General features: G+C 46.4%; 1 protein-coding gene across 1 annotated transcript in view; it reads right to left on the bottom strand.

Annotated features, from left to right (window-relative positions):
- Cyb5a (cytochrome b5 type A) overlaps positions 1-15,724 on the bottom strand; it is a 33,142-nt gene extending 17,418 nt beyond the window's left edge. Inside the window, 1 exon segment of the mRNA XM_006988413.4 lies at positions 15,488-15,724. Within this exon segment, the coding sequence (XP_006988475.2) occupies positions 15,488-15,607 (120 nt within the window). The 5' untranslated portion in view covers positions 15,608-15,724.
- Between the last annotated feature and the right edge of the window lie 3,013 nt (positions 15,725-18,737).

Here is an 18,737-nt window from a genome sequence, read left to right as displayed (position 1 = left end):
GTGACAAGAATTTCATCTGAAAAGCACCTAGCCTGGGAAGAGAACACCCGTTCCTGGGATTGCTCTCTTCATGAGAGATACCGAAGTTATCAAAGTAGCACATGCGAAATCTCCCTAAGGGACCAGATGATAATGCCATCCACAGCCAGGTTCTAGGAACCTCAGTGAGAGTGCACGTCTCTTGTTTAAGACTACATTGCACAATGGTTTACCCCAGGCCATAAAAAATAATTAACCCAAACATTACAGGCAGAACTGGCTAGCCAGTGTATGTCTGATCCAGTACTGTTCATATGCAAAAGCCTATCCCCAGAGGGTCCTCATCTTCACCCCATCCTCTGGCTCCCTGTCAAGTCTACTTCGGTATCAACTAGGAGTAAGGATGATACAGTGTGCACCGTGTAACTGCTTTGCCAGTGGAGATGAGAGCCGAATTCCTCACACAAAGAAGAGGATGAATACTAGAGCAAAACAGAAGAAAGTGTTCTCTAAAGAACAACACTACACGAACATCACACAGCCCTTGAGTGCATCTAATAAAGTCATGACCTGGGGTTACTTTTTATGTTACTAGGACAAGAGTGATAAAATATTAGTAAAGTGATATTTCAAACCACTTTTAGAATGAGGCCAGAGGGCAGTCATAAGAGACAGCCATATTAGACTCTATGACAGTGGTTCTCAAACCTTCCTAATGCTCGGACCCTTTAATACAGTTCCCCATGTTGTGGTGACCCCCCTCAACCATAAAATTATACATGCTGTTACTTCATAATTTTGCTATTGTTATGAATCATAATGTAAATATCTGTTATGGATATCAGATATGTGACCCCTGTGAAAAGGGCATTTGACTCCCAAAGGGGTTGTGACCCACAGGTTGAGAACCACTGCTCTACACGCTCCAGGATTTTTTTTTTTTTAACTGCAGGGAGTAAAATCCATTTCAGATTTTCTGAGACCTAGAAATAGATCTACAAGATCTGATAAGAATAATTTAGACACTGGTTACTATATGGATTATTTGCATGAATAATAATTCTTAACACAGAGGCCATGAGCTCAGATGAAGAAAAATAATGCTGCTAGAAAAGTCAAAATCACTTTAGATTAAAACGTGCAGCCTACAACTGCCATTACAGAGATACCCTTTCCTCAGTGAAAATAATCTCCAGGCTCATTCTTTACCTCTTTTAGTGTCTTGGGAGCTTTCACGGTTCCTCTGACTTTAAAAAAATGAAATAGGGCATAGTTTTAGAATTATCTTTGTCAGCTGTGTTCTTCCTTAACCCAAATAATTTAATAAAGTGAAACTATCTTCAACTTGATCCAAAATAGTTTTGTTCAGTGGTTGGTCTGAATCCCTAGAATGGCTACATTTCACTGGACTCAGAACACACACTATAAACTTCCAAACTCAAAGGTCCAAATGTCTCTTCAGTGAACGTGAAAAGCTCTGCATTCCTGTCCACTGGGAGGTCCTCTCCTCTAGTGCACAGCTCCAGTCACCAAGCTGCTTTCACCACTCCAGACCCTTCTCCGTCCTTAGAGACAGCGCACTGCTGATGCTCATCCCAAACCACTACGACCCTCTCCCGCACAGTGGTGACCTCCTGCAGCCACTCAGACGTCTTGTATTTCTCACCCAAGGGAGCATCTCCACCTGTGGTCAGGGGACCGGCCACATCTGGTGAGAGAAGACTGTGGCTCCAATGTGTTCCCCTTACTCGATAGTATATAAGCTCAGCAGATGTAAGAGATGCCTCCAGCTTCCCTTTTGGCTGGGTATCCCACATGAATGAATTCTGGCTAATGGAAGGCAGATGCGAAGGACTATAGAATCTTCCAGAAGTCCTCCCTCCTCTGCCCCATCTTATCTCCTCCATTGCACTGGTGCTGCTAAGCTTGAGGACGAGGACCCTTCCCCACATTGCCTGAAAGGGGAACTACAAGTGTGGATTTTTCAGGACAGAACAGTTAACACAGCCCTGGGCAGGAAAGCTACTTGGTTTGACAAGTGAATAAACTCTCATCTCACACGTGCATGGTTATTTGGGTTTCCATTGAGTTTAAGCCTAATTACTACATCAATTACCAGAACTATTAAGAAGCCTTCTGTATTGTTGACTAAACAGTATAGAATAGACATCTAGATAGAAAAACAGGAGTTTTTAAAACACAATCTAAGTCCTTTCTGGATAGCTAAAACTGGAGTTCAAAGAGCAAGTAAACAAAAGAGTAGAGGTCAAAAATAACAGGTTACTCACGGATGTGTGCAAAGCCTGTTATTGGCAAAGAAATTAGTTTCAATAAAAAAAACTATGAAAGACTAGGTGGTTAGAATTACATAAGCACACAGGTGTTGGAAGCCAGCACGTAGCAGAAGACTAGTGCTAAGGACCACTCTGAGGCCTGAAGAAGAACATGGCATGGCATATGCCAGAGGAGCTTTTCCCCACCCAACCCAACGGGCTGAAGGACCCGCCACACACGGGCTGAAAGCCAGAGCAGCTTAACTCCAGAAGCCACAGCGATGCTGCAGGACAGTGTTGCAATTCAGAGCTGTCAGCCATGCTTGATGTGAACTAGTCAGGGCACCCGGCCTTACAGCCTTACACTCCTGGACTCCTGCTAAGTCCGGCCTCCTCTGAACCCAGAGCCAAGCCCAGACACACTCATCTGGGCCAAAGAGCCTGAATCCAAAAGGCCAAAGGTTAAAAACCCAGAACTGTAGAGATTAAAAGGACCTTCAGGGAAGGACTGTCTGAATTTTACAGGTGAAGAAAATGGGACAAAGAGAACTGACACAAAAGCCACAATTCAGAAGAGAGGACAGGGCCACAGTCCTGTTCTGATCAGATCAATGCTTTCTTGAAAAGTGTGAACAACAGAGTAACTTTCTATCCAAAAGGAAAACTCTAAAAACAAAGCTTCTTCATAAGTTTCTCTTTAGGGAATTTGGAGGGAAATCACTCCTTTAAACTCAAGAAAGCGAAATGCTTACCATCCTAGATGCTCCAGCTAAGAATAATTCAAAGGACAGGCACACACACACACACACACACACACACACACACACACACACACACACACACAGCTCTTAACTGACTACAGAATGGCCCCTATAAAGAAGTAGTACTGGCAGAGTCCCAAAGGTCAGCGGACCACCCAACACTGTGAATCACATCAGGTCAAGATCTGCACTCAGAGTTTGCTTGACCAAAGACAAGAAAACAACTACAAAAAACAAAAATATTTCGCCACATGAATGCAACTGGTCCAAAAGTCCACCAGTTCTGGAGTTTGAAACAGGCTCTTTCATTTCTCTCTCTCTCTCTCTCTCTCTCTCTCTCTCTCTCTCTCTCTCTCTCTCTCTCTCTCTCTCTCACACACACACACACACACACACAGAGAGAGAGAGAGAGAGAGAGAGAGAGAGAGAGAGAGAGAGAGAAGTAAACAAATTCCCCAAAGCAATGACAAAGCAAAAATGAAAACAAAAACCCACAAGAAGAAAAAAAACAAATCAGCCAAAAAAAAATTTTTTTTAAATCACAAACAAAAACTTAATAGAGATTATCTGGAATAGTTAAAACAAAATGAAAAAAAATACAAAAATATTTGGAAAGCAGTTTAAGTAAGATTTAAAACAACAAGACAGCCCAGCCAAATGTCTTCTTTCATTTCTGGAGTCTGTTTTTCTAATTATGGCAGCCTGGAAGCTGGCTGAGTTCATCAGACTTCTCTGGCTCATCCGGGCCCTGCAGAGCCAGTACCTCCACGGACCAGGACCTCACCTGCTCACCGACTCCTTGCAGGCACAGCCTGGATTCTGAGCCATTCCATACGGAAGATCTTAGACGGGCTCACGTGAGACCCACCTCTGCAGTCACCCGGCCGACACACAAGCCTGTCCACTCCTTCAGACTCTGAGTGCCACCCCACTTCCTGTGACCAAGGTGGGGAAGCCGAGGGGTGGCTCTGACAGTGTGGGCAAACAGGTAGGCACCAGGCGTTGACGAAATGGCGCAGAGACAGGACAGACAAAGGGACCGCATGAGCAAGAAACAAGCCGTGGCAGAGGCCTAGGGAGAACATGATGGACTTGTCACAGGGGAACAAGCAGCTGTGTGTGACCATGGAAAACGTGGGGCAGATTCATGGGGCAGAATGGGCTTCTCTGCAGCCGGAATTAACCTATGTAGACTGGAGAAAAAAAAATCCTCAGAGATTCTGCCTGAGATACCTGCACTTCACAGCAATGCCTCAACGTTGCTGTCTGTCTGTCTGTCTGTCTATCATCTATGCATTCATCCTCCAAAGTTTCCCATCCTTTCTGTCAGCCTCTAGCTCTCAATCCATGCCCTTCCCACTTGTGTAGTTCAAGATCTCAGATTGGGGGGCGGGGTGCTCAGGAAGGACCCTGAGACAATCTGGGGGGTAAGGAGTTTATTAGCAGAGTTATCAACACCAAGAACTGTCAGACAGACAGAGACAGCATGGCAGGGGCTCTGCAGAGAGGAATCAGGGCCCGAGTGGCACAGGAGGAATCTCTTCTCCACTCTCCTGAGGATAGAGGAGGTTTCACAGTACAAGGCCACAGCCAGGTTCTGATGGCCAGGCAAGAGTCAGGGAAGGAGGTGAGGAGCAAACCTGTGACCTTCCTTAGGTACCAACCTCTATGTAAATCCCTCCAGGTGAGAGAGTCTAGCACCTGGAGTCTGTGAGATGGGGGGTGGGGTGGGGACGGGGTGGGGGTGGGGGGTGACTAGCAAGCTCTGTCATAGCAATGGCGTGCCTGCAGGACCTGTGAGAAGAGGGGAAGGTGCCGAGGCCTGAGTCACAGCTGCAGTCCCATACTAGCTGTTTCTTCCACATGAAAACATCCCATCTTTGAGGGAAAGGGGATGCTAAGAGGTTTATGAAACTTACTAGACTCACAGGCCCTGCAGGGTCACATGATAAGCAACACTTGCTGAGGAAAGGAGACTGCTCTGAGGTATGGCTGCCTAAAAGTTCCCCGAGGTGGTAGAGCCTGTGTGAGTCCTCACTCATGCTGGGCGGGCTTCGGGGTGATGTACCTGCCCAAGGCACCCAAGATCCCTTAAGCGGCCCCCTCACTGACACGCCTGTAAGTAACGCCAGGAAATTCATTGGTGCAACAAGACTTGAATAGGATCATCTCACTGGCCTGTTGTCATGGCTCTTCATGGGGTGAAAAGATATTTCCTTACATCTCCGTGGGAAAAGTCACTCAGCATCCTTCTATTAGCTAGGAAAATGTAGGGACAATAGGGCCAAGTAACAGTGACAGATTACATTTAACAAATGCTGACTGTATCAGGAAGTGTTCTAAGAACACGTCAGCCCTTTCGACTGTCTCCACGTGCCTCCAAGTGGGATGTTTCTACCATCATCCCAATTTTAGATGCACAGGCTAAGGCTCAAGATGACGAAGCTCATCAGTGAGAATTTGGAGCAGGAATTCGGGTAGGCTGATTGCAAACCAAGTCTCTACACCACTGTGTATATTGGGGAGAAAGACCTGCCCTGATGCTACCAAGGATCTGAGTCCAGGACGGTCTCTCTGCCCCAAGGAAGGCAGATCTAGTGGCCACTTCCCCCCCTCCAACCTCTCCAGGTGTTTTCTGGGGGCTTCTTTTCTGTGTCAAGGCTGCCCTTGAGGGCTTAACTGGATTTTACAAGTATAAAAATATAGTGGTTAATAGCTTACTTACGTGTTTTGTATATTAAGGAAACATTCAGAAAGAAGAGAGAATGAAGCAGCTATCACTTCCCAATTAAACCTCCCATGATCATTTATCAAAACCTTAAAATAGAACATCAAACTGCAAAAAGATTAAACAGCACAGCATCAAGTCTGGCACCTAAGAGTGTTCAAGTAATAATGGAGTTCCCTTTCTTCCCTACCCCATGGCCCCATTCCCTATAAACTGCTGGAAGCCAGTTCCAGGACCAAACCCCGAAGAACCCCATTCTTACCAACTCCCCCCATCATCATCAAGATGACGGACTTAATCGGATACCACGATTCTGAGAGACCATGAGCAGCCAGACTCCCTGGTAGGGAGACAGACAGGGAAAGAGGCCATGGCTAAGTAATAAATGTGGCGAATCTCCAAGATGGCCAGCTTCTTCTTCAATCTTCTACTGACTTGAGACAAAAGTTGCCTACCAGGGAGTCTGTCTGACTCCTAGTCTCTCAATTCCACTAAGCCATGCGCTCAAGGAATTCACAGAAACAGCACAAGAACAATGACCTCACTCTTTAAGGTCAGTTATGAGGAGGGCACTGGTGTAATCCAGGTGCGAAGTGTGAGCTGGCAGAAAACTAGAGGCTTTCTCTCCTTGAGAAAGGAAAACAAAATTCCTCACCTTTTAAAAATAAAATAGTAAGTGTTTGGACTAAAACATTCCATGAGTCAATGATGATTCTATGCTTGGTCAGTGTGCCCTGGCCAGTACTTTTAACCCGCCATTACTAAGCCCGTTTCATTAGATAAAATAAAGCAAGTAAAGATTCCTGAAGGGCACAAAAGCCCCAAGTTCTGATGCAACGACTTTGAAGTCGAGGGAAGAAAGGCTGGGGCCAGGCCTGCTTCCTGGGACAGAAGCACGCACAGATGCCATCAGGCTGGGGTGGTCACAGTGGACTTCTTGACTGACTACCCAGCGTCATTAAGATTAGCAAAGCCACCAAAACCAGGGGCCCAGAGGCAGATGACTGTGACTTGAAAGAGGCTGTTGGTCGACCTAGAGTCAGAAGAGCCAAAACTACGTGTCCCCTGCATCGACACCAGAGGCCTGAGAGTGGCATCATTCTATCCTCCCTGCTTCCCCTTCCCCACTAAACCATTAGGGCCCCTTCCTTTTAAGTGTTAAGAATAATAAATGGGCCGGGAGGTGGTGGCACACGCCTTTAATCCCAGCATTTGGGAGGCAGAGGCAGGCGGATCTCTGAGTTCAAGGCCAGCCTGGACTACTGAACAAGTTTCAGGACAGCCAGAGCTGTTATACAGAAAAACCCTGTCTTGAAAAACAGACAAACAAACAAACAAAAAATAATAAACGGGGCTGAAATCTGCAGGTGGGCAAGGGAAAAATAAAATAAGCTGCCAGGAAATTACTCAATCTGACCTAACAGCCATTCTGTATGAGCTTTCTTCTATTTTATACCTTTAAGATTACATACATTCAATCAGTTCATACACACTGAGTCCCTTCTCCACGCAGGGTTATTCTAGGACTTAGGAGATGCCTATGACTAAGACTGGAAAGCTCCAGGGTTCACGGGGGCATCCTTTACGAGGAAACAGACAGGCAACAATATAACAAATATAATAAAATAAGCAAATTAGTGTTTCGGAGTCATGTACTATAGAAAACAAATACAAGGCTGAGGGTGTAATTCCGTGGTACAGCAACCACCCAGCATTACCCAAGCCATGAGAAGAGGGAGAGGAAAAAAACAACAACAACAAAAAACAAAAACAAAAGGTAGGCTAAGGAATTCAGGGATGTAGACAGACTTCAGCTTGGATAGGCTTTGTCTGTCTGTCCATTGTTTTGAGAGGATCTCGTTCTGTAGCTCAGGCTGCCCTGGAATGGACTAGGGGGCCTACACTCATCTGAAATTCATCGCAGTCCTAGCTTCTGAAGTGCTGGGAGCTAAGTGGGAGAGGTGGGAGGCACCACACCGTTAGATATGGGTGATAACTAGCTATTGCTTGAAGAGGACGAGTGAACTGGATGGGTATTTTCAAGGGATGTATTTCCCATGCAAAGAACTTAGAACGGGTCATACTTGCAGTACCGTGCTAAGAACACTCTGCCTAAATCTAACCTCTTCAAAAAAAGGTTTCTGTGATCCATTTTGAGCTAATTTCCATAAAATGTGAGGTTTAAAACAAGATTTATTTATGTTTTGACCACTGATTCCCAGTCATTCCAGAACCATTTGCAGAAGACTGCCCTTCCTCCATAGAACTGCCTTTATATTGTTGTGAAAAATCAGTTAGAAATATCTGTGCAGGTCTATTTTTGGATTTTTCTATTTCCATTCCACCGATCTACATATGTGTCCCTCTGCCAGCACCACACTCTCCAGAATACTGTAGCTACACCCTAAGATTTTTAATTGGGTGAAAGAATTACCCACGAAGGGTTTACATGGGATAAAGTGGCGCACACAGTTGACTTTACTTCTAAAATGTCAACCTGTTGTGACGAGCAAATTCAGGGTCATAGGAGACGTGACCAGCCACGAGATGTCAGAGGGTGAGACCACCGAGAGCAGCGGGATAGTAAAAGATGGTCCGATTCTAACTTTAAACGAAGATAAGCCAAGAGACTATTCTGGTGGGTTTGATATGAAGTGTAAGAGACTCAGGATTGGGGAACACAACCACCATCCACTGACCCGGGGAAGGATGAAGATGGAGGATTGGAAACAGAAAATCAGGTGCGGTTTCTCAGATGTTAGGTTTGAGAAGCCTATCAGATACCCAAGTGGAGACGTGAAACAAACCGGCACACGTGAAGCCAGCACTCAGGAGAGGGGCCTTTCTGGCCCGGTTATAATAATCCAGAAGTCATCCACATGCTGAAAGCTGTGACAGTGGACAAGATGCTCCAGGAAGAAGGAAAACACCCCTGGCCTTAAGGTCTCCAGTACTGAGGTCAGAGAGGAGGAAAAGGAAGAGAAGGGGGCCAAAGGGGTGACCATGGAGCTAGGAGAGAGCGGGGAGATGGTATCCGGGAAGCCAAGCAGGAAACAGCTCCATGACATTCAGCTGATGGAACATGAACACCACAGGAGACCTCCTCCTCGGCAGGAGAAAGGAGCAAACAAAACTGAGAGTGGAGCTGAGTGGTTAGAGAAAGCAGGTTTAACAGGACGTTCAAAGGCCGCACTACACAAGGAAACAAATTCTGAGGAGAGTCGGGGACGTGTCCACAGAAGCCATGCATACGTACGTTTTAGGATGGGGGCCGGGGGGCCACCGTGTTAAACAATGAAGAGAATGCCCGGGGAAGAGGCTCGGAGGACAGAACTTGTTGATGCGGAATAGAAAACAGAAGGTGGTAAAGAAGAAATGTGGTGCCATCAAATGAGAAAGTGGAATCCAGAGGAAACATGGCGGCCCTGGCTTTGACAGGAAGAGGCAGGAAAGTGTCTCTGAGTGTGCTCTGTGTGGGCTACACTCCACTCTGTCTTACAGCACCCGGCTCAAGTGGTCTTTGCTCCTCGGCTATATAACAATGCAGATTTTCACAACAAAGTCCCAGAAGTGCTGAGTGATAAATCCCTCAGGACAGAATTTCACCAAGTGTCTATGACGAAGAAGGGATCCTAACACTGCCACTGACTACCCTGAGTGGGAAAGGGGTGGGGTGAAATACGATAGCGGTAAAGCGTGGTGGGCAGCATCTGAGTTCCACAGGAGGTTCCCCATCCACCACGGGATTGTGTGGCGAGCAGATTCTATGTCCAGGGCAGATGGCGCTGATGCAGCCTGCCATCTACAAGACAAAGCACAGCGACCAAGGAAGTGCCAGGGGCTGACGGACGTCACCCTTAGCAGGCACACAAAACAAGAAAGTAAGACAGAACACTGTCCTTTCTGTGGCTCTGTAACCTAAAAGGGGCAGTGACCAGGGAAACAGAGGACAGGCAGAGAGGAAAGAACAAAGGTTTGGGGCAGAAACAAGTCGAGCTGGTTTGAGAAGCAAGACAAAGCCATGGTGGGCAGGAGGTAGAGTTACCACTGGAAGTGAAGAGAGCCACAGGCAGGGCCCCATCGCCATTAAACTGGGCAGAGATGGGATTTTATTCTAAATGCAATGGGAAGTCATGGGAAGGGATCCCAGGAAGAAATAACAGTCTTTCCCAAGATGGAGTTCAGTTTTCTCCTGGGAAGTACATTCCTTCGTGTAATGCTAGCGTGTGTTAAGTAGGGAAACTCATGGTGCCACCACCAAGCTGAACAAAACCAAACGCTTGCTCCAGAGGCACGAGGGGCTGGAGATGCAAGGGTGTGAGCGCCACGGACCGATGAGTCCAGACAGCAAAGGGTGTCCCAGCCACTCCTGCGGTGGTGCGACAGATCCACAGGAGAGGACTGCCAGATGGAAGGAAGCTGAAGACAGGAAGGGGAAGAGAAGGCAGGAGGCCAGCCAGACACACCCGGGGATTGGTCCGAGCAGTGGCTTCACCAGGGTTGGCCTTCCAAGGGCAGTCGCTGACAGGCCCTTCTCCAGAATCTCCACAGCCTCCTCACACATGCCTGACACGTGGGGACTGCTCCTCTCTGGATGAAAACCACTCAGATGGTTAAGCCAGGCTCAGGGGCAAAGATCCCCTATGCCAGGAATAAACGGGGCAAGACTGGACAACTCCTGTGAGAAATAGAAATAGCTTCCCCCCTCTTCTAGAAAGCTATAGGAAAAACAATAACAGATGGAAAGAAGGCATGCGTGACCTTTCACCTCGTTCTACCTCTGCTTCACAGCTTGCCGTATCCTCTCCTGGCTTCAGAAACCTCAGAAAGTAAGGGCACTCTGACCATGGGATATGATTCCATTGAAAACTGCATTGGTTGTCCTCCAAACACTGCAGGCCTCAGGTTGGGGAGAGCAGAGTACAGGCTGTACTCCTTCACACACAGCAAAAATTCTGACAACTTATAAGGGAAATATTTTTTTTTTTCAAGTGCTGGGGATCAAACCCACACTTGAGCACGCTACATAATACTCTGCCATTAAGCCATATCCTCACCCCAAGACGACAGAAATCACAATGTAATCATGTGAGGTGGGTATGGTGGCACACCCTGGTAATCCCAGCCTGTGTAAGACCTGCCTCATAGTAAAATAAAACAGCAAGGAGTGGGGCATCGCTCAAGGCCCCGGGTTCAACCCTCAGTACAAAAACACAAAACACAAATAACAATAACAACAACAAAACCCCAACATTTCTAATTGTCCGAACACCTTCTCTTTACACATTTCTCATGTATATCATTTTTCCCAACGTTCTAAGACCAGAACCAGACTTGCCACTGCAGCCCAACATGTTCCCAGGAGTGGAGGAGGACCCGAATTATTCAGATCCCATTACACAAGAGACGGACTCTGGGCTGTCTCCTACAGTGTTTTTGGAGTCTTCTAGAATAACAGATATCCATATTAAGTAGTGATTAGTGTCTTAACAGTCCCTGCTTCACTCCCACTGGCCGGTAAAACCTGTTTTACTTCCTTATTTATAAAATTTTCATCACCTTAAAGACAAAAAATGAGATTTAGTTGCCTGGAGTGTGATGTGGTGCCTTTGTTTTGGTTTGGTTTTTACTGTTTTCAAACAAAGCTGGAATCTTTTTTCATAAAATCCCCCAAACTGTAGAAATACTTAAAAGACACGCAGATGCAGTCCCCAGGTGGCCTTGCAGGATGTCACTTTGCTGCCTGTTTACCCAGGATGCCTAACCCACCGCCACTACTGAGGACTCCTTCATATGTCTATGGAAGATAAGCAGCCACAAAAAGTAAAATGTGAGAATAAAATTTCATTAAGACCACCAAAAGCCAATATGAGTCAGAAGCTAACAGCTTCTGCAAGGCGGAATGCTTTCAAAGACCATTCAAGGCTCAGTTTAAAAACAGCAGGATCTCAGGGTCACTAGAAAATGTTCTATGAGGAGGAAGGTCAACCTGCCTATGACACGGTCCAAGAGATGTCTATGCACAAACACCCACTCTGCCCAGAACGGAGAGGTAACTAACAGGATTATTACATGATGCTTTCTTCCCTCCCTCCACAGCTCCGCTAAAACCTGGCCCGACCACAGAAGGGGGAAATGCAAACTTGTTCTTTGGCCCTAAACACCTGTTTAGATTTCAAACAATGATCTCTCAAATTTCTATAATCATTAACCTGGTTAATAACATGATCTGATATGACAAGACTCAATTTCACAAAAATAAACTAAAAACCTAGGGGTCAGGACTAGAAAAAGGGGGGGCATTAAATCTATAGGTAATGAAGCTTATAATCCTGTTGGCAGGCACCAGATAGGAATCCAACAGCTGCTGCTGTTTAGACTGCCTTTATATCAGCCTGCCCTCCCTCTTGGATTTCTACCCATCCTCTGAACCTATTTCAGGAAGACAGAGTTCACATTGCACAAGTAACCTTTGATCTGTGTTCTTGACTAGAAAGATAGTTTTTCCAATACTCTTCTATTTCAAGATTACCTTCTGGATTTACATGTTCCCTAAAAACACAGCTCAAGCACTCAACCACACATGACACTGTAAAAGGGAAATCACAGCCCAAGTCTGCCCCCGACTGCAGTTTACCAATGAGCAGAAACATTCACCTCGGTTTGTCGTTAGCAAACATTTTTTTTTTTCTAGTTTTGGTTTCTGGAAACAGAGTGTCTCTGTTGCCCAGGTTGGCCTCTCTTAACTCTTGGCAATTCTCCTGCCTCTGACTCCTGAGTCCTGGACATGCTGAGATTACAGGCATGCACATTACACTAGTCAAGGCTTTAATTCCTATGTCAGTTGCAAGCAGGCACTGCTACCGTCTCCCCTTTACACGTGAGGGGTCTAAGGCACAGAGGAAGGCAGACAGCGGAGCAGGGACCAAGCAGCAGCACCGCACACACCGCACACACAGCACACGCTTCTTCACAGAAATGAGGGATTCTCAGAGGAGGAGAAGACAACCCAGGAGCACATGACTGCATGGACAGGTGAATCCCGAGCCTGTGGAGATGCAGCTCCAGATGACAGAAAGTTCATTTGGAGGTACGGAGGCTGCTCCTCCCAGTCCCCTTTTTTTTCATTTTTAAATTAGCAAGGATGGACTAGTCTTCAGTTCATGTGCTTCATGAAATTTCTGGAGCCTTGAAATGTAGACAAAAGTGAGGGAAGGGCGGGAAATTTGGGCAGAGGGCCAGACACTCTGGGTCTTGCAAAATATTTTTGTTTTAAACCAAAGCCTGTGATAAACTGCATAGACCTAACAAAATAATTGAAACTCGAGGGATGTGGACAGAAGAAAAACTGTCTGGGAGTATTCCTCACAGCTGAGCTGAATGAGATGTGTGTGGAAGCTGTAACCCAAACGGACAGAGGCAGTCATCTTCAGAGACTACAGTGCTGGCTGGCGCACGCACACAGAGCCTAAGGGCAACACTACCCTGGGGGTGGAGAGCCAGTGATTAGGACACTGTGTAAAACAAGCAGTCCTAAGAAGTAAAAGCCAGCCACAAAAATGTCAAGAGGAGAAACATGTGGACACCAGGCGGAATCTGGATATACTAAGAAGCCTGACCATCACGGAAATGCTCCTGCTACATTCCAGCATGCTAGGACATCCACACACAGTGAGAGCAGGGGCAGGAAAAGCAGATAGGTCCCTTGGTCCCGCTAACCCTGAGGTCAACAGGACCCAGCCACTCTCTGTGTTCTGTGTCTCCCAAACCCAACTTTCTCCATCATCTCCTTAGCTGACTGGCTCCCAGGGAGCTTCCCCACATTGCTCAAGAAGCGTTCTTCCCAAGCCATGCTCAAAGATGGGGTGCTGATAACTTAGAGAGAACAAAGGATTTGTTTCCCAACTGAGTGGCTGCTTCCTAGCTCTTCAGCTGAGCCCAGAAAACCTGCAGGATTCTCTCACCCCTTTCTTGCCTCATGGAAAACAAAACAAAAGAGAATAAACAGTTTTGAGTGTAATTTAATCATCTCTTCCTTGTTAGCTACTTCAAAGATCTACTTCTAAAAGTCATACACAATGTATTTTAGGGCAGCGATTCTCTATCAGGAGCAACTACATGTCCTGTGGGACACTTGGCAGGATCTGGAGACAGTGTTGGTTGTCACTGTTAGGACAGGAGTACTTAGGAAAGACATCCAGTGAGTACAGGACAGCGACCTAAAAGATCAACAGTACCAAGGTCTAGAGACCTTGTTTGAGAGGACAATGGGACAAGTTAAAACTGCTTCATAGTATAAAATATCCCAACGTTTTGTTTTGTACAAATGCTACACTTTATTATATATACACAGTCAAGGGACACATTGTATCACAAAATTCCAGAATCCAGAATTACACATATCATGGGAAGGGGCTACAGTGAGAGTTCCATGTGAAGAATCAGTCACCACATGGGTCTGGGTTCATCATGCAGGGAAACCTGCTCTGGGGTCAGCAGAAGAGAGGCAGATCTGAGTCCATACTGCAATCCACTCCCAATTAAATTAGAACCCCATTTTATCATTAACGGTCAAGTATTTTACCAAGAGACATCAACTCCAAACTTTCAAGTTTTTCCTATGTTTAACATTCTCTGCAAAACAAATGTCTCGATGTAAATTATAATCTAGCTGACTGAGCCTCTACCTTTGCCCAGCCCACAAACAAAACACATGCAAATCGTCCCCATCAATAAGCATTCTTATTTATTGGGAAGAGGCGGGATGTAGAAATTGTGTTGTGACTCAAAACGCCATCAAAGCAAAAGTGTGTCCCGAAGGAATAAAGATTAAAAACAACGAAATGTCCCTCGGGCTGTACAGCAAAAACTACAACTTTGTGGCCAGCATTGTCCAAGTTAAGTGTCTCCCTCTAAATTAAACCATTTTACAACCTCCGAAGTAGCTTAAGGCTGAAGATCCAGTTTTCTGACTGTACCATGCTGCCTACCTGCCTTCCCTTGTATTAGCTCAAAGTACAGGTAGGGAGTCATCTGGTCACCCACCAATGAGGCGCTGGGGCTCTCGCGCAAGTCACTACAGCAGTAAGATTGTCAACATTCACTCTCTGCTGAGTGAACACAGGTGAACATATGGGTCTGGACTTCAGAGTGGCCCTGGGGGGGTCCCCTCCTGGACTTCTGACCCTAGAGAGCCCTCTGGAACCCCACACCTCTTCAGAAAAGCGGTCTCCAACCGGCTGTTACTAGAAGTGCATTCGGAAATCGAGGGGTTCTCTGTTCCACAAGGAAAGAGGGCCTTATAAGCAAAGACAAGAAGGCAAAAAAGAAAAGGGGATCTTTTAAAATCCTTACGCAGTTGTGCCTTCTCCTAGCAAGTGGGTAGCATTTATTCAGGACACTCCTGAGCACCTGGTAGGAATCCAGCTCTGGCCCTCAAATACTCCGCCCGTAGCAGCCTGCAAAAACCGCTCACACAGCTCGGATGCTTCCCAGCCTCCCAGAAACAAGCCCAGATGTGCAAACCCAAGACGCTCAGGAGCACAGACACAGGTGTGCACACGCAGGTGAACATGCTCAGAAGCTAACACAAGTGTGCAGACGCGGAGGGCCCTCCTAAATGTACGCAAGCAAATGCACACTCACAGATAACGCATGTTCAGACATCGGTCCCAGGTCACGCCGGGGAAACCCAAAGCCGGGGCCACCCTCCCCGCGCCCCACTGGAGTGTGCGTGCCCAGCTCACCTCTTCCAGAAACTTGGTCAGATCGTACACCTTGTGGTGCAGGATCACCCAAGTGCTCTTGCTGTCTTTGTGCTTCTGAATCTCTTCCAGGGTGTAGTACTTCACATCTTTGTTGGCCATCTCGGAACAGTGAGCCTCCCGGGCCCTGCAACACAGCCGTGCAGGGTGGTGCGCTACTCAAGTCTGAGCCGCCTCCGCCCGGGACATTCCCAGCCTTACCGGGACCGATGCCCAGGACCGTGAGGCGGCGCCTCTAACTGGGCAGGGACGGCCTGGCCTCCGGGGATTGGCCAGTATGGTGCTCCCGCCCTCAGTTGACGCCCTCCTTCGGTCCAATCACGCCCCCCAGCCCAGCGTGCGGATACTGATTGGTTACGAGAGGTGCCCTTCACAATCACCCGCTGCAGGCGCAGAGGATGGGGGAGAGGCTTTTCTGAGTCTGCGCAAGAGGTAGCGGGTGGGGTCAGTTGGCAGTGGTGAGAGCTGATCAGAGGTCTGAGCAACAGACTGAAGAGAAAGGGCCAGGGCAAACTCTATCCCCAGCCTTAGGTTCTTCCCTTAGGCCCCGAACTCCACGCTAACTCCTTGCATGTTTCCTAACCAAATGGGCCCGACGCCCTAATAATCACTTAGAACAAAAATTGCAAAGATCCAAGTCCAAAAGTGACCCTCCATGGGGAGACCCTTAAGCACAGAGGATATGAAAGAGCCCCATACACAAGTGTATTTGTGTGGCCCCAAATAACGAGCCATGCATTTTGCTTCACTGGTACCTGCAGAGGGTTAGGGATGGCTCACCTAACAGGCAAAGACTCTAAGGAAATTACTACATAAAAATTAGAAGTAAACAATAATTTCTGTAACCTGAAATAACTTGTGTGCCAGGACACCCTGACATGGCAAGGACTTTCTTGTGAGATAACCTCCAGAGTGTTGTCAATTGAAGTCCTAACCAAGGAACAGCGCTATGTCCTGGGAAGAGCACACCACACTCCCCAGTCTGGCACTGTCCTTTCAACAGGGAGTGAATACCATATATTAACTACAAATCTCTAGGAGAGCAGTGGACACCAGTCTCTTAACTTACTTATTTAAAAAGCCCTTCGTGGTTATTTAAGTCTTTTCAGCAAAGTTAATGAACTCCAAAAATAAATACAAATAAATAACATTAGTGATTGTCCACACCAGTGATTCCCCAGGGAATCAGGATGGTCCTGAACACAGTAGATGCTTAGAAATAAGTTCCTTCTCCTTTACCTTCTCCAAAAAGACCTGCTCACTGGGAAGAAAACATCCTGTAAAGCTTTCAAACTATTTTCATTGTTTCTCTCTTTTAACCAAAAGGAAACATTTCCAATTGTAACTGTTACTCAGAAATATTTCTAAGGTAAATTATTTGTATTAGGATAGTAATCAGTTTAGTTCACATATAACACATGTGGATTTTATTTTACATCAACCAAATAAAATATAAAGTAGGTACAATTTCCAAGTTCAGTGGGGCTTTTTTTTTTTTAACCTTTAATTTTACTTCCCATAGCTTCATGGGAAGCAGCAAATATGCAACAGATAGGCTCTCTGTGTCCCTCACCAAGTTCCCCCAGTGGCTACATATTAATGTAACTATAGAAAACCCAAACAAGGCAGCACATACCTGCAAAACCAGCCCCAGAAAGTGAAGACAGGGGGATAGCCAGTCTGAAGCCAGCTTGGGCTACATAGCAAATTCCATGGCTACCTTAGCTACATAACAAGACCTTGTTATAAAAAGAAGGTACAAAAGAAGCCCACATCAGTACAATGCATTCCCCTCTGCGTTTAGGGTTGGTGTACATGCACGTGTGCGACCTCCATAACAGCCCTGTCACAAGCTCTAGCTGGTGCTGTGTTCTGGAAGTACACTCCCATCCTTCCCATGCCATCCTTAACTCCTTCCAGGTAATGAAGAATTTGTTTCGTTCCTGAATTACTTGGACGTCACAAGACATTATATAAATGGAATCATAGAGTAACGTGTTTGAGATTGGCTTTTTCACTTGTTTTCTTGCCCTTGGAGTCCATCCAAGAGGTGAACTGTATCAATTCATTTTGTAGTCATGACTAAGAAGCAGTGGAACCATCCTGGCAGTCATAACATCTCCTTATCTGCCCCTTTCCCAATGTGGCCACATTGAATAAATCCTCTGCTGTTCACTATTGTTTGTTTAATTGACCTGTTTGGGACTGATGCCTGAGCCCGGCTTGTTTGGGCTGCCAGGGGCCAGGATTGACCCCAACAGGTCCAGTAGTATCTCATGGTGTGGACATCCCCTGTTACAACAGCTTGTTTAGAAATTCGCTGCTTAAGGGACATTTTGGTTATTTTCAGCTTTTGGTTAACTATGGAAAAGTCGCTATGAGCAATCATATACAAGTTTTGTGTGAATATAATCTTTTGCTTTTTTAGTATAAAAGGAATGTGACTAGCTGGGCAGTGGTGGCACACGCCTTTAATCCCAGCACTCTGGAGGCAGAGCCAGGTGGATCTCTGTGAGTTTGAGGCCAGCCTGGTCTACAGAGCAAGATCCAGGAAAAGCACAAAGCTACACAGAGAAACCCTGTCTCAAAAACAACCACCACAAAATAAAGGAGTGTGGCTGCTGAGAAATATAACTGTGTGGTCAGTTTGTCAGAAACTGCCAAGTCATCGTGCACTTCACATTCCAACAGCAGTCCTGAGGGACCTGGTTTCTCAATATCCTCACCAGTTCTGACTTTGTTGTTCTCTGTTGTCCCCACTTCTAGCTATTGGGGCTACAAAGTGGTAGTCTCAGTCTGAGCCATCTTTCCACGTACTTATTTGCTATTTGGATTCCATCTTTTTTTGCTTTTGTAATATTGAGTTTTGAGAGTATTTTATTTTATAAAAAAGAATTTTATGGGTGTCACAATGAGTTTACTATCAGAAGTGTGAGAAGTGTTTTGGCTACCGGTGGTCCTTCCTCTCATCATCTCGTCTTTTTTTTTTCATTTTTCTTTATTAAGAAATTTTCTACTCACTCTACATACCACCCACAGATCCCCCCTCCTCCTTCCTCCCATCCCACATCCCCACACCCCCCAAATTAAGGTCTCCCATGGGGAGTCAGCAGAGCCCAGCACACTGAGCCTAGGCAGGTCCAAGCCCCTTCCCACTGCACCAAGGCTGTGCAAGGCATCACACCACAGTCCCAGGCTCCCAAAAGCCTGCCCATGTACCAGGGACAGATCT

Source organism: Peromyscus maniculatus, chromosome 19, assembly GCF_049852395.1.
Source record: "Peromyscus maniculatus bairdii isolate BWxNUB_F1_BW_parent chromosome 19, HU_Pman_BW_mat_3.1, whole genome shotgun sequence".
NCBI lineage: Eukaryota > Metazoa > Chordata > Mammalia > Rodentia > Cricetidae > Peromyscus > Peromyscus maniculatus.
This window is presented reverse-complemented; position numbering and strand designations above follow the sequence as displayed.